General features: G+C 46.7%; 1 protein-coding gene across 6 annotated transcripts in view; it reads right to left on the bottom strand.

Annotated features, from left to right (window-relative positions):
- Nucleotides 1–14,658, bottom strand: part of SCN5A (sodium voltage-gated channel alpha subunit 5) — a 159,328-nt gene that overhangs the window by 128,760 nt on the left and 15,910 nt on the right. For 2 of the 6 annotated variants that reach the window (XM_058657199.1, XM_058657200.1), the window contains exons 4-12: nucleotides 11,738–11,866; nucleotides 11,091–11,182; nucleotides 9,150–9,350; nucleotides 8,728–8,791; nucleotides 6,895–7,036; nucleotides 6,574–6,771; nucleotides 5,346–5,516; nucleotides 1,734–2,027; nucleotides 858–969 (exon numbers count right to left, since the gene is read on the bottom strand). In XM_058657199.1, coding sequence (XP_058513182.1) covers nucleotides 858–969; nucleotides 1,734–2,027; nucleotides 5,346–5,516; nucleotides 6,574–6,771; nucleotides 6,895–7,036; nucleotides 8,728–8,791; nucleotides 9,150–9,350; nucleotides 11,091–11,182; nucleotides 11,738–11,866 — 1,403 coding nt within the window. Of the gene's footprint in view, nucleotides 1–857; nucleotides 970–1,733; nucleotides 2,028–5,345; nucleotides 5,517–6,573; nucleotides 6,772–6,894; nucleotides 7,037–8,727; nucleotides 8,792–9,149; nucleotides 9,351–11,090; nucleotides 11,183–11,737; nucleotides 11,867–14,658 lie in introns of those variants that run through there. The other 4 variants (XM_058657201.1, XM_058657202.1, XM_058657203.1 and 1 more) reach the window with 3 other exon arrangements.

Below are 14,658 nucleotides of genomic sequence, written 5' to 3'. Positions count from 1 at the left end.
TTTCAAGTTCCTCCATCATGTTAGGGGTTTCTGTTGCATGACACACCCTCTACCTAAGCGAGGGTTTATTTCAGGTTTTGGAGGAAAGAGCCCAACTTCCTCAACATTCAGACTTCCCTTATCTTTCTTCTAGCTCCGAACAGGGGGAGGCTTATGACTGGATGTGATCAAGGCCACCTCATCCACAGCCTGAGGCAGAATAAAGGCTACAACAGAAAAACCCCACTCAGGTGAGGGGTGAACCTGTGCACCATGGGCACTTGGGTGGGCACGTGGTCTGGACTCTGTGCCACTCTTTTCTGCCATCCTTGGGTTGGTATGAGCACCTGGAACTTCAACACAGCCCTGGGGAGACTGAGTGGATTCCCACTCTAGTATCAGAATCAGAATTCACAAAAATTTAGTGGAAATGACTGGTTAAATTTACTCCAGTTACCTTTTAATGGGGTTTGTGGTAGAATTCAATTTATAGTCATGAAAGTTACAGCCATGAAAAGCAGGATAATTTGGTCACGTTAGGGGATTTGATTATTAATCTCCTGGCGAGGTGCCTGGATTTCTCTGGTGCCTGACAGCTCTCTCTGTAAGACCTAGTTCTGTCGATACAGAGAACACCTGCTCCAGAGCAGATGTGCCGTGCAGCAAGAGATGCTCCAGAGCATGTCATTCATTGGATTCCTGTGATTTGGGAAAAAAGATGCAGATGAAAAAGCAGATAGGGGAGGGATATCTGGGATATTTTGGATCCCTGGACACAGAGAAGTGTCCACTGACACAAGTTGGGGGCCTTTCTTCTGCTGCTCACGGGGGTGCTCACCACAATCCAGTGGATGCATGTTCCCATGGGAAGCTCTTACCCTCGATCACAGAGGTCATGATGCTGACAACGCTCATTGCCCTTTGGGTTCGGAAGGGCTCATCCAAGTATTCCGCTGACAAGAAAGCCTTCTTTTGGGCTGCATCAAACACCTGCAGAGACAGAGACAGGATTAGGATACTGTGGCCAACCAGGTCTTCAGCGGCATCTAGGAGCCTCACTAGTTGTCCAAGCCCAGCCTACATACATGTAAATTCTTTATTGAAATTCTCTCTACTTGCCCATTAAGCAATCAGTCTGTTTCTGGCTGAAACCCTGAATCACGTGACATTCAATTAGAATTGAGGCAACTCTGTAAAACTTATCTGAATGCGCCAGGGCTGTAGTGAAATGGGTAAAGGTTACCGCCTCAGTGTTATCATCTCATCTGGGTGCCTGGTTCTAGTCCTGGCTGCTCCACTTCCAATCCAGCTCCCTGCTAATGTGCCTTGGAAAGCGGCGGAAGATGGTCCAAGTTTTTTAGCCTCTGCACCCACATGGAAGACCTGGAAGAAGGTCCTGGTTCCTGGCTTCGGACTGACTAAGCTGTCGCTATTGCAGTCATTTGGGGAGTGTACCAGTAGCTCAAAGATCTCACTCTGTCCCTTTGTAACTTTCAAATAAATAAATAAATACATAAATAAATAAACAACCAAACAAACAAATAAATCTTTAAATAACGTGTCTAAGTAAGTGTAATCATATAATAACCTCTTTGTAAGTCTAAAATTTGCTCTGTCTCCTTTGTTAGCCAGAGGGAAGATGAAAAGCATCATTACTGGCACTGGAGGCATAGTACAAGTTAGAATACTTTCAGTAGTGGTACTCAGGGTTTTTTGGCCCAAGGTCTCTATCTGGAAGGCATTCACAAACTCACCGAGACTTCTGGAGCTCCAGGGATGGGTTCACCAGCGGGCAACACGAGATGTCCATCTTCTCCATGCCCTGTGCCAGGATTGGGGCGTTGAGTGAGTGGGCTCCTAGGGAGGGGGCCTTGCTGGCTAGCATCTCTGCTCAGCAGCAGAGAGCTCCGATGGCTTTCCTGATCTCCGTGAAAGACTCCATCATCTGGGATCCCATCATGGAATGAGGCATCTCGGCCAGGGGCTCGGTAGTGATACACACTGCCATGGCTAGCCCGACGTATTCCAGAGTTGAGGCCTAGGAAAGACTGGGCATTGCCCCCAAAAGAAGTAGAGAAGAAGCAGGCTGGAGGCTAGTCCTCCAACAAATGTATTACCTGATAATTTTCTCCACCTTCTCACATATGCTCAGGCTCATTGTGACCTTCCCTTGCTAAATAAAGGCAAAATTCAAAGCTTGCTCTAGGTAGACAAGGCAGTGGACAGGGAACAAGAATATTCTGAACATACTTGGGGAAGGCCAGAAAAGAGAAGAGATGACAGAGTGTGTAATATCAGCATATAGGTTATCACGGCCAGGGGCATGTCAGAGGACAACTCATCAACTGGATGGATCAATTGGCCATAGGGTTACATTCCCTTCACCAACTTCTCTGGTGAAGTTATGACCCAAGGAGAATCTAATATGCACACAGTATTGAAATATGAATGAGTGCACTTTATTTTCTGAAAATTAGGTTGTACAATTCATTAGATCCACGCTGTATGAATGTAAGCATTTGTGTTGCAAAGCCAGAGACAAGAGTTTTATTGTGTAATGAACTTGTAGGATCCCTTGAGACAGGCTTTGAACCATAAACAACGAGAGATTGAAAGAAGAGTTGTAGTCTAGTTTCCTGGAAGAATAATGCCATTCCTCCAAATCAATAAGCAATTCCCATCAAAATCTTTCGCTGAGGGAACTGTGTGGCTTACCACCATCAGAGGAAAAGAGCTAATTCACAGACTCAGGGTCCCCTGAGAGAATGTGGGATCGGCCAGTTCCCATGACCAAGGTGGGAGCATGACCGAAACAAACTACTAATTCTTACCTCAATACATACTTAATATTTATAAAATATAAACATTGACTTACAATTAAATTCTGATTACACTACTTGATTCCCTCTCCTTCCTGAATGTCTTTTATTTACTAAATTGCTAAGATATCATGACAGTTAGGGTTTTTCTTGTTTCTCCCCTTATTCCATAGGACTGAAATGTCCATGCTGCACAATTTGGAGTCCAGTCCTCTTCAGTAAACACTGCCACATGCCCACCCACTGTAGAATAAAGCATTCTTTGCCTAGAATACATGCCTAAGGACCACATCACTCATACAAATCTAATGTTTTCTTAGTTTGGAAGCAAAAGATCAGAATTGGCAAGTCCGTGTAAAAGGTCAAAACATAAAATTACCTGCACTTTAACACCAAGCAAACCCATGAAGGTACTAAGACGACTGGATCCGGTATTGGACAACCCATGAATAGTTGGTCACTAATTACTTTAGAATTTCTTTTTGAAAAATGGCAGACAATCATCTCTGAACTTAAAAACTAAGATGAACCTAAAATGCATTATTCAAGAAGGCCAACTGGTCTCATGTGAGTTTTTGAAAATACCTTGTCTCCCATGTCTTACACCCAAACACCGTGCCATTGCCAAGAGCAACGGCTTTATATATAAACTGCCTAAGGTCTGTTTAACGAGAGGAGCATAGTCAGAGGAGGAAGTGGATACCTTCCCCCAAATCTGTTAGCCGTAAAGAAATGTCCATGGATAGGCATTTGGTACAGCAATCAGAATGCTGTGTGAGATGACTGCATCCTATAACAGAATGCCAGTGATTGAATCCCAGCTCTGTTCCTGATTCCAGCTGCTTGCTAATTCACACCCTGGGAGGCAAGAGGTGATGACTAAAGTGTCTGGGTACTTGTCACATGAGAGACCAGGATTGTGTATCTCGGCTCCTGGCTTTGGCTTAGTCCCAGCTGCTGCAGGTATCGGGGAGTGACCTAGTAGATGGGAGATCTTGTCCTCTCTCTTTTTATTAAATAAACCAATAAGCAAGAAATACTCAAATGTCTGTCTTTGTATATATACATCCTTTGTTTCTGCCCTTCAAATACTCCTCTCAAACTCTTCCTATGTCTCCAATTATCACTCATATCCATTTTTCCTTTCCCACCCTCATAAGAGTGTGGCTAATGGGGGGGGTCTTCAAAAAAGTTGATGGAAACATACAATTTGAAAAAAACTATATGTGGCCTTCAAAGTTTTTTTTTTTTTTTGCCATGGGACAAATATGCCTTAGCTTAACTTCCACACACTTTTTGAAATATCATTGTATTCCTCATAACTCTACACATACACTTTTAATACAGTATCTGACACACGACTGCTTTTGTAGAGCCTTCTCCACCCAAGTGGCAGGCTTCTGGAAAGAAACCACGTTTAGTCATATCTGTGTATTAAGCACTAGTATTGTTGAGTGAAGATGAGACACAGCTTCTCTTTTTTTCTTCCGGAAGGTAAACCTCACTAGATGAATAAGCACATTGGCCACATAGTTGCAGTTGTTAATCTCTATGGGGTCAACTCCATGGTAGACATCATAGCCCAGTTCAGAGTCTCACTGACATTGCTCTGGAAACTAATTCATCCTAGTCTATGTTTGTTGGAGGCCCGGTCAAACACCCTGTAGAACATCACATAAGTTGCAGGCTGTGTATGTCAGCTGTTTCTCAAAAGAGGCAGAGCAAGAGAGAGCAGGGCACAGGTATAGCTCAATGCTTTGGTGTGGGTGTGCAATTAAGTCCAGAGTTAAGTGAGTATTTCTCTGTATGAAGTGCACATAAATTTAGGGTTAAAGGTGTGAGGTTCTTCTTCCCCCACAACCAAGCCTGGGATGTGGGAAAGAAGGACTAGAACCCAGAAAAGCCACATTGACCCCCCACTTTTGCGTATTATTTGTTAAAAATATACTCCCACAAAGAGGGGGTTATAATTCAGGTCCATGAGAAGGGTATATTAAGCCACACAGGCAGAGGGAAGAAAATTGGAGAAGGATTTTGAATGTGAACATTGGAATGGGAGGTAGCAAGTTATGAAGGGGTGAGAGTTGCTACAGGGTCTTAGGTGAGGTCCTGTAGCTATATTCAGGCTGGAGTGTGTCGCAAAGACAGGTGCCAGCAAAACATGACACCTAGAGCTGTGGGACCTGAGGCATGGGGCCAGAAAGCAGCCAGGGTATGATTTCAGCACCACAGACAGGGCATCCCTTCCAGCCCTGCAACTCCGGAGTGGTCTTGGATCTCTCTCTCCCTTTTCCACATCCCAAGATCCCAATCTTATTCTTCACCTCATTCCTCAATGAAAATTCTTGCAACTTATCCATTTTCTTTAACCACCATGTTCCCCCTCCTTTTTTGTTTATGCCACCATTTGGTAGGGGGTGTCTATACTTTGGTAGGGGGTGTCTATACTTCTAAAACATCCTCCTAATCTCATGCCTCCAGCTTCTCCCATTGGCCAGGGCATCCAGAGAGGCAGCTAATCTTTCAAGCCAAACAGGAGCTACTTACCATCCTGCGCTGATTGTAATGATCAGATTGGGGTGCCTTGTTGTCATCCGTGGAGCCCTCTGATACTCTTGGCTTTGTTCTGTGCCTTCTCTCATTGGCATTTTTGGAGGCTAAAGGTGACCCACTGTGGGAGTGGAGGGAGGCGGTGTCTACCCCCAGCGCTGTCAGAACCTGCAGAGAGAAAACAGCAGCTGCAGCTGCTGGTCTGTTTTTAATGAGCACTAGCATAAATGTGTCCTCCTAACATGACGGATCTGAAGTAGAGGAGGTCAAAGGTGAGGAACCTGGGTGGTAGCGGGATTAAGACATGCCAAAATGGCCATCTCTGGCTTGCCTCCTCATCCAGAGCTCAGAATCAGTGGATGGTTTCTCACAAACAAGACCTCAGTGACAGCAATGGATTGACTCAAACTTTCAGCATATTGCAGGAGGCTGCCTGCCACTAGGGTGAGTACGGGCATGTCAGTGGTCATCCTTCTTGCTCGCAGGCAGGGTCACCTGCATTTTCTACTGCAGAGCTTGCCATGGGGCCAAGCTAAAGTTAGCTTCCAGCTGAGACCACAGTGCTTAGTTTCACCCTGCTATAGTTTGGCTGTGGTTCATCCCTAAGGGTTTATGTATTGGGCCCCAATTCCCTAGTGTGGCAACAAGCGACTTCATGGACCCTTTAAATGATGGAGCCTATTTTGATTACTGGAGGAATGTACTCAAAAGGGACTAAGATAATTCTTGTGGACCTCTTGGTGGTTCTAAAGAGAGGATTGCTATAGAAACCTAAGTCAGTTTCCATCCAACCTTCCGACTACCTGCTTCAAAATGGGCTTACTAACTCATGCTTGTGGTTCCACAACTGCCCTTCACCATGATGTGAGTTAGCTAAGAAACCTCTACAGAGCTGAAGCAATGCAGAAATCATGCTCTTGGATTCCCAGAACAGTGATTTAAACAGGCCTCTTTTCTTCATAAGTAGCCTGTTTTGGGTACCTTGTTATGGTAAACAAAAACCAAGAGAAACCTCCACCCCTGCTTCCTTCATGTCCCTTCTCTTGAGAGCACTCCTTAAGGATACTTGTACAAGTACCTTTATGTAGGCTCTTCCTTGAGAAAATCTGATCTTAGAGTCTCCCCTACAGTGTCCTAGAGTAATAACCTTAATCTAAGTGCTGGTCCAGACTTTTGTCCAACAATGCTGCCTACAATTGAATCCAGTCTCCTGCGCTTCACCAACCTCCTGTTCTTTTCGGAGAACCTCGAGGGCCTCCTGGAACTTCTTCTCCTTTGCTTCAATTTCAGCCATGGTTGCCTGGTTTTGCTCCTCATATGCCATGGTGACCACAGCCAAGATCAAGTTGACCAGGTAGAAAGAGCCCAGGAAGATTACAAGCACGAAAAAGATCATATAAAATTTCCCGGAAGCTCTCAGGGTCTGCAGATTCAAGGGAAAGAAAAGAGACCTGTACCTTAGCACCCTGGGCTTAACGCGAGACCTTCCATGTAGCTGACCCCCCATCATCCAACCAAGCCCACATCGGGAAATGCAGATCAATACCTGCTGGTAGAGGCGTTCCCAGGAGTCCTGTGTCATGAGGCGGAACAGAGAGAGAAAAGCCCACGCAAAGGAATCGAAGCTGGTGTAGTCAAAATCTGGGTTCTGAGAAGTTTTAAGGCAGATAGAACCAACAGGGCAGTGGCTGCAGCAAGAACAGAGAAGGTCAAGATGGTGTGGCTGCTTGCTTGGTGGGGGCCGGGCAGGCTGGAGTTGCAGGTTGACATCAGGATTTGAAGTCAGTGATCAGAGTTTTTCTTTTTTTGCTGATGACCTAAGACATGTGGTCTAACACAGTCTTTCTCATCCATGAATTGAAGACGCCAATCAGGTAGTAGCTGGGGAAGGTCAGCAGATGGCTTAAACATAATCCCATCACATGTCAGGTGCTTTACAAGTTTGCACCAGGAAAGAGCAACTTGGTAGCAAAAATGCTGAGCTTGTTGGATTATCTGCAGAGCTGCCTATCAAAGGAGCCCTCACATTAGCCCCGTTCACTGATCATTATATCTAACAATGGGGAATGACAGGTCCTACTCACTGAGCAGTTCCTGTGTGCCTCTCCTTAACCTAAGTGCTATACAAAGAATATAATAGAATCGTCTCAACAATCCTTTACATACAAAGAAACTGTAAAACTTTTGCGTAGAGAAGTCAGTTGGAGGTGGGTGGGAAAGATGGGAGTTTCTGGCGTGCTGCCTGAACACTTTCTGTCCGTCTCACTCCCAGTGGACAGCACAGCAGGCAAAGCTAAGGAGTTCTGAAATGTTCACCTTAGCTACTGCCCCAGAAAGTCTTCCCTGATCTTGTTATTTACCATGTCTTTTTGCCAGCCCCTCGAACCTCTAGTACAATGCTTATTCCACACTTTATGGCGTTTTAAATGTGTGTGTGAGAGGTCTCAAACTGGAAACATATAGGCTGAATTTGGCCATGGAAATATTTTGTTTGGCCTCCAAAATAGACAACTTCATCAAATTTGCAGTGAAATTTATAGTTGAGAGAGTTCACATAAAAATTTAGATTTCCTGTTTTTCTTTCAAATGTCAGGAGAGCTGGAAGTAGTGGACCCACATTTCCACGGCAACCCAGAGCCTAGCAGAGCAGTGGCTGCCCCTTTATTGGGGGCATGGACTCTTGGTTGCTATGGTTCCCATCTGGCCTCCCACTCATTGGCTACGTCTCTGACCTCTGTAAGAATCTGAAATTGCACAGCCTGATGCATGCGCTTCTTCCTCCGTTATACAGTACTAATGAAACTCATACAATAGAGTGGACTGTGCTGATTCAAGGTAGAAATTTTGACATGGCTATATGGTAGGTTCTCCCTGGAGTAGACCTTTTGCAAAAATGCCTGCAATCCTGCCTCTCCCCACATGGATGACTCTTGGCCATCTGACTCCTTCCTTGGTGAAATGAAGTCTGCTTTCCCATCTCTTGGACTTACCTGTGACTTCCTTTGGTCAACAGAAGTAGAAAGTATGCCACTGTTCCAGTGTTAAACTACCCCTCAAAAGCTCATGCATACTTCCATTTTTCCCCCTTGGAAGCCTGCCTTTGCCATGACAGCCAATGCTCTCAGCTCATCAGTCCATTGTCTGGATGTGGATGAGCAGTCCATGCCCAGCCAATTCCTTCCCAGGATGGAGCAAAGTCTTGAGCTGCATATGAAGTCACGAAATCCTGGTATTGTGTGAGGACATGGGTCATGCTTTATTCATTGCCACATTTTCCTGGGGCCTTGAGAGCCAGTTTCTGCTCTCTACCTCCCCCGCCTCATCCCAACGCTGGGCAAAAATGACTGCTGTGTCTGGGTGCGGTCACATCAGTACTCACCCTGCATCAGATCCATTTCCGCACAGTAAAGGTTCATTCGTGCCTGACTTCTTGATTTGGTTCTCTGCCAAAGAAAGAAAGTGCTGAATGCCACCCCCTGCCCCCCCACCGATGGCCTGGAACCCTCCAAGAAGACATTGGGGTGGCTGGTGTCTGTGAACTCAATCACAGCTTGGAGGAGGAGCTAAGCAGGCAGATGGAACAGGCCTGAACAGCGCAGTTTACTTCCTTGCTGTAGGGATACTGGGGGACATACGTAAGACATAACTTGGAAGAAGCCAATCAGCAGGCAAGAGGACTCAAAACACTTGTGTTGGCCTGTGCAGGTGTGCAGAACCCTCAACTCCACTCCCCTCTTCCCTGTCCCAGGGTTGGTAGCATCCCTAGGTCCTGACTGCATTCTTGTTCCCTGCGGCAGATACCCGACTCACCTGCTGCATCAAGTGAGTAGTTGGCCTCTTCGTAGAGGGCAGAGACATTCTTGATGCATTTGTTCTTGAGGTTGCCCTTGAAAAGCTGCAGGCCCACCAGAGCAAAGACACTCAGGCAGAAGATGGTGAGAATGGTCACATCAGCTAGCTTCCTCACCGAGTGGATCAGGGCTCCCACGATGACCTTTAGTCCTGTGGGCGGACATTGGTGACACTCCCACGTGTATGAGGGCCATACGCAGCTTCAACTCTCCCACCCACACAAAGTCCAGGGAAGTGTCCAGTCCAGCATCTCCCCTTGAACCTTGCAACTGCCTTGAGAGGCAGGCAGGCAGTCAGGAGCAGGCAGGACTACAGGCTTTATGGTAGGACAAGATCGTACAGGGTACTTATCATCATATTAAGGCTGACATGTTCCTCACATTAGCAGTTCATCTTAAACACATGTTGTTGAGTGCAGACCATGTTCATGCATGTGTTAGGGGCAAGGCTGCTAATTGTACTTCAGTTGTTTGGCATCTGTTTTCCTGCCCTCACCGAAGTTCTAGGAGGCAACTTGAGGCTTGGGGCATATGAGCCTCACTCATGTGTGTGTGTGTGTGTGTGTGTGTGTGTGTTTCTGTTTCTCTCTCTCTTTCTTTCTCTCTCTCTTTTTCTCTGGCCATACTGGGAGAATTTCCTGGGGTAGAACACAGGGAATCTAAACAAGAGTTCCTTACAGCTGGGCACAGCTGGCCACAAAGGGGACCCTGCCTGGTTGGAGGGATAATCACAGCCAGCAGGAAGAGCTCTGTCCAAGCAAGCCATCTCGGGTCTCTCCTGGGCTTGTCATGTTGCTGGACAAATACTTCACTGGGCGCTACATGTGCCAACATGCAGTGGGTGTGTCTGACACTGGGAGAAAAGCCCCAGGGGACCATCAAAGCAGCAGTCCCCACTTGACACTCAGTGTGAAAATGTGGTGGGGGTGGGGAAGTCTGGAAAGATCCAGGAGTCTCCTTGGGGAGGCGAGTCTGTGGGAGAGCCCTGAGGAATGAATGTGAGTTGGATGATGAGAGGAAGACAGGCCCTGGCAAGCAGCAGCATGGCTCAAGTTGAGAGGTGAGCAGGTATGGAAGGTCTGGAGCTTCTGCGGAGCCACAGGTGGGTTCTGGAACAGGAAGCAAGGTGGATAGCTGCAGAGACAGAATCTGGTTAGGCCAGGGAGTCCAACCATGCATCAGGGTCTTCCCTGCTGAGAGTTGTAACCTTCCTTGCAGGTTTGTGCAGAGAAGTCTGGCAAAGGCTTTTGAATGGCTCCCTGCAAGAGTCCATGTGGAAGACCAGAAGAGACACGCATTCCAGGACCAGTATTTTTGTTTTACAGCGGATGGGGCAAGGAAGGTGTTGCAGTAGGCCATGAGCGGAGCACAGCGTCCTGCACCTGTTCTCTAGTTTCATCATCCCCATCATCTACCTGGTGGGAGGTGAGAAGCAGTGGCCCAGCCAATGTGGACAAGAGAAGGTAAAGGAGGCCCTGACCATGGATCTTAAGGGATTACCTTTGTGTATGAGTTCCCTGTAACTAGGAACTCTCTGATTCTTTTATCATCTGCAGGTCCAAAGACAAGGTTGGGGCTCAAGCTCTTAGATATACAGAAATGGAGGAGATACCAGAACCCCAGACTTCTTTCTTCTTCTGCTCCCCCTCACATGCAAATGTGACGCTTGGATGAAAACCAAACCCCGCAGAGAGAGGATAAGGTGAGGACATGGTCTTTTCATTTTTCACTGGTGAGGCCACATGGAGTGTGGGCAGAGTGCTGGCCTAGGTAAATCGGGATGTGAGGTGTCCGGCTAATGCCTGGCCTCTTCATGGTGACAGCAATCCTTCTAGAACCTCACAGGGATCTTGTGAAAGCCAACGCACACCCTATGATTCCATGTGCTCACCTGGGATCACAGAAACTGTTTTCAGTGCCCTGAGAACTCTGAATGTCCGCAGGCCAGAGATACCACGGAGGTCCTTGGCTATGGCCACGTATCTGTGGAACCAGAAGGCAGTCAACATCTGTGCAAGAAGAGGGTCCTGGGAATGCAGACAATCTATCTGAGGACAACCTGGGGTCACATGAGTCTAGGGACAAAGCCGGGAACCCAGAAACACCACTGTTCTTGGACTGACACTTCTGGGTTGGTCAATGGACCACCAGAAAAGATGTGATAGTTAAGGAGACCTTGAGTGGTATGTAGACAGATGGTTCTGCATACATGCAGGCTTGGCCAATCCATCTCCTTGCTGAATGCCCACAAGAAGGCCTTGCCAGTGGGTACAACTCCAGGTCCTGTTTGGTTCATGCAGAGGGCTTGGATTTGACATCTAACTTTCTGGGCCTGTAGGGCTGACCCTGAGAAGTGGTCCCCAAAGTAGCACTCTGGGGCAACAAAGTCCCTGGCCCTAAGGGAGTACAGAAGAAAGCACAGCTGAGATGAGGAAATGGCTCCAGCATACAAGCCTGGACCACCTGCAAATATCATGTGACTCCCCTTCCCCCCCCCCCCTTACCCCACTCATGTCATCAGCACCAGGGAATACTCACGCCAGGGTAATGACACTAAAGTCAAGCCAGTTCCAAGGGTCTCGCAGGTATGTGAACTCATTCAGACAAAATCCCCTGGCCACAATCTTGAGCAATGCTTCAAATGTGTAAATGACAGTAAAGACAGTCCTGGGTAGGAAGACAGAGGAGGAGCGTCAGTGATGGGCAGCGCTCAGGAGGGAGCGAAGTCACTGGGCTTGTTCCTGATGAAAACGGGGCCAAGAACATCTTCAAGGTGGCAGAGAAAAACAACAAGGCAAGGAGACAGGTGCAGGCAGGCAGGGAAGGTCAAGGGGGTGCAAGACGAGATGGGGAGGGGAGGGCTGTGTGTGGCTGAGACCCTGGCAACCTCCAAGGTACAGGGACTTGGTGGAGGGTCCCCAGCTGGAAGGGAGTAGGAGGCACCTCTCCCAGCCTGGCAAGGAGATAAGGTGCCTGACAAGGCCTCATTGTATCTTTCCCTTTCAAATACCTCTAATTCTGACTTAAAAAAATGTTTTTTTTTCATAACAAGCATCACCAAAAGTCTTTTTCTAAAAGAAGCTTTGTACAACAAAGGAAATAATTAACAAAACAAGGAGATAACCAAGAGAATGGGAGAAAAATATTTGCAAATTGTTTATCTGACAAAGGATCGAAGAACTGAAACAACAACCACCACTAATTCTAAAGCTTCCAGTGAAGAATGGGCAAAAGATCTGAAATATTTTTCAAAAGAATTTGTACTTCTGGGCCCGGCGGCATGGCCTAGCAGCTAAAGTCCTCACCTTGAACGTGCCCTGGGATCCCATATGGGTGCCGGTTCTAATCCTGGCAGCTCCACCTCCCATCCAGCTCCCTGCTTGTGGTCTGGGAAAGCAGTTGAGGACGGCCCAAAGCCTTAGGTTCCTGCGCCTGCATGGGAGAACTGGAGGAAGTTCCTGGCTCCTGGCTACGGATCGGCACAGCACTGGCCGTTGTGGCTCACTTGGGGAGTGAATCATTGGACGGAAGATCTTCCCCTGTCTCTCTCCTCCTCTCTGTATATCTGACTTTGTAATAAAAGTAAATAAATCTTAAAAAAAAAAAAAAGAATTTGTACTTCTAATGAGTTAGCAGCTAAGGTGCTATATTGCTGGCCTGGGAAACCCCAGGAATTCAGGTGCATCCATGAACCACAGATCACTTTCAACACATTACAAAAATTTGGTAATAAGATTATAAACATGTACTCTGACTATGCATGGCAGATGGAGCTCATGTACTTGCCCCCAGCCTGTGTGAAGTACTTTGGAAATGATGGACAGGATTTCTTTTAAAAACGAGGCAGAGCTAATGGAGCACAGACATGGCTTTTAGAAACTGGAGTGCAGGCTGCTGAGTGGGAACGGAGGGAGTCGAAGACCAGCTTGAAGTGGGCAGCGCCCAAGCATAAGGCAAGTGGCATCACGGAGCCCAGGCCTGCTTGTGGTGAGGAGAGCCTTGCGGCATTCGGTGCCAGCAGGTTGGCAGTCTATTCAGGATCCAGCTGGGCCTTGCATGCACCCAGCTGATGCCAGCTGTTTAGTAGAAACTGGCTCTCCGCTGCAGATGGTGGTTTTCTGAGTGCCGACCAAGAGGGATAGAGCGGCCTGCTGCCATTCAGGTAGGGAGGAGAGACGTGTCTGAGAGGATAGATTTCCCAGTTACCCTGACCTGGTTATTACAGGCACTCCAGACATGCACGCAATAAAGAAGAATAAAGAAATGATAAAAAATAGTTGGTTAAATATCAAGAAAGGGGAGGCTGACATACAGAAAGGCAGGTACCCACTGTCCATTCTGCTCCTCATGAAGACAGTACATCCGCAAAGGTACAGTGATGTCAAAATCAGCAGCCAGCCGAAGGGTACCAGGAATGTGAGTGGTGCAGCTCCTACTAAAACCCAAAACAGCCAACCAAGCGCAAAAGGAAACAGAACAAGACACAGGGTAGGGAGCAGAAGAAATGTTAGAAAAAAAAAATACTACTGATACTTTCTGAGAGTTCAGAACTGAGAAATTAATACAAATATACAAAAAGAACAGGCCATAAAAATATTTTGAAAACAAAAAACCAGAACAACAGAAGCAAAACATTAACAGGGGCTGCAAAGAACAAAAAGCAGACATGGGTACGAGATTAGAGAATTAAACCAGTGGATGCGACATGTGCCTAAAAGGAGATCTAGAAAGACATAGAGGAAGAAATAGACTGAGGGGAATTATGAAAAATTAGTTCCATAAAGCACCTCAAAACCTGAAGGTTTAACTATTGAATCAAATACAGCCATACGCTTTTTGAGAAAACAAAGAAATCAGAGCATGCCTCAAGGAGCAGCATCTCAAAATCTCAAAGCATTGTGCACCCAGAGAAGGGTTCAACTTGATTGTGAGAGGGCAAACAGAACAGGTAAGGCAGGAGGGACTGAGAATACAAACACCACCAGCAACAGCACCCTTGGGGGTGAGAAGATGAGGAATGCCTTCCAAACTCTGCAAAATATATATATATGTTCCATTGCCAATTGCCTTCCCCAAGGGTAAGATATGTAATGACCGACCCGTAAAACCTCAGAAAGTTTATTTCCCACTTTCCCTTGTGCACCCAAATAAGGAAATAACCCATCAAAAGAATGACATGAAATCCAGGAGAGAGGTAAAAGGAATCCCAAAACAGGATGAGAATTCCAGAACTTCAGTAAAGATTCGGCTCTTAGAGACTCTCTGGATCAGGGTGAGGCAGGAAGGATTTCCCAAACAGACACGCCACTGCCTATCCTCCGATGAGCTAAAGCAGAAATTAAACCTCTGGAAAAGCATTTGGGAAGAAGGTATGGTACAGATACACAGAAACAGGAGTTACTAAGAAAGTCAAGTCATCAGTTCCAGGGAAAGCAGAACATGGTGCCAGAGGACAGTGT

Source organism: Ochotona princeps, chromosome 30 (genome assembly GCF_030435755.1).
Source record: "Ochotona princeps isolate mOchPri1 chromosome 30, mOchPri1.hap1, whole genome shotgun sequence".
Classification (NCBI taxonomy): domain Eukaryota; kingdom Metazoa; phylum Chordata; class Mammalia; order Lagomorpha; family Ochotonidae; genus Ochotona; species Ochotona princeps.
The sequence above is the reverse complement of the archived record's forward strand: the minus strand, read 5'-3'. Positions and strand labels throughout refer to the sequence as shown.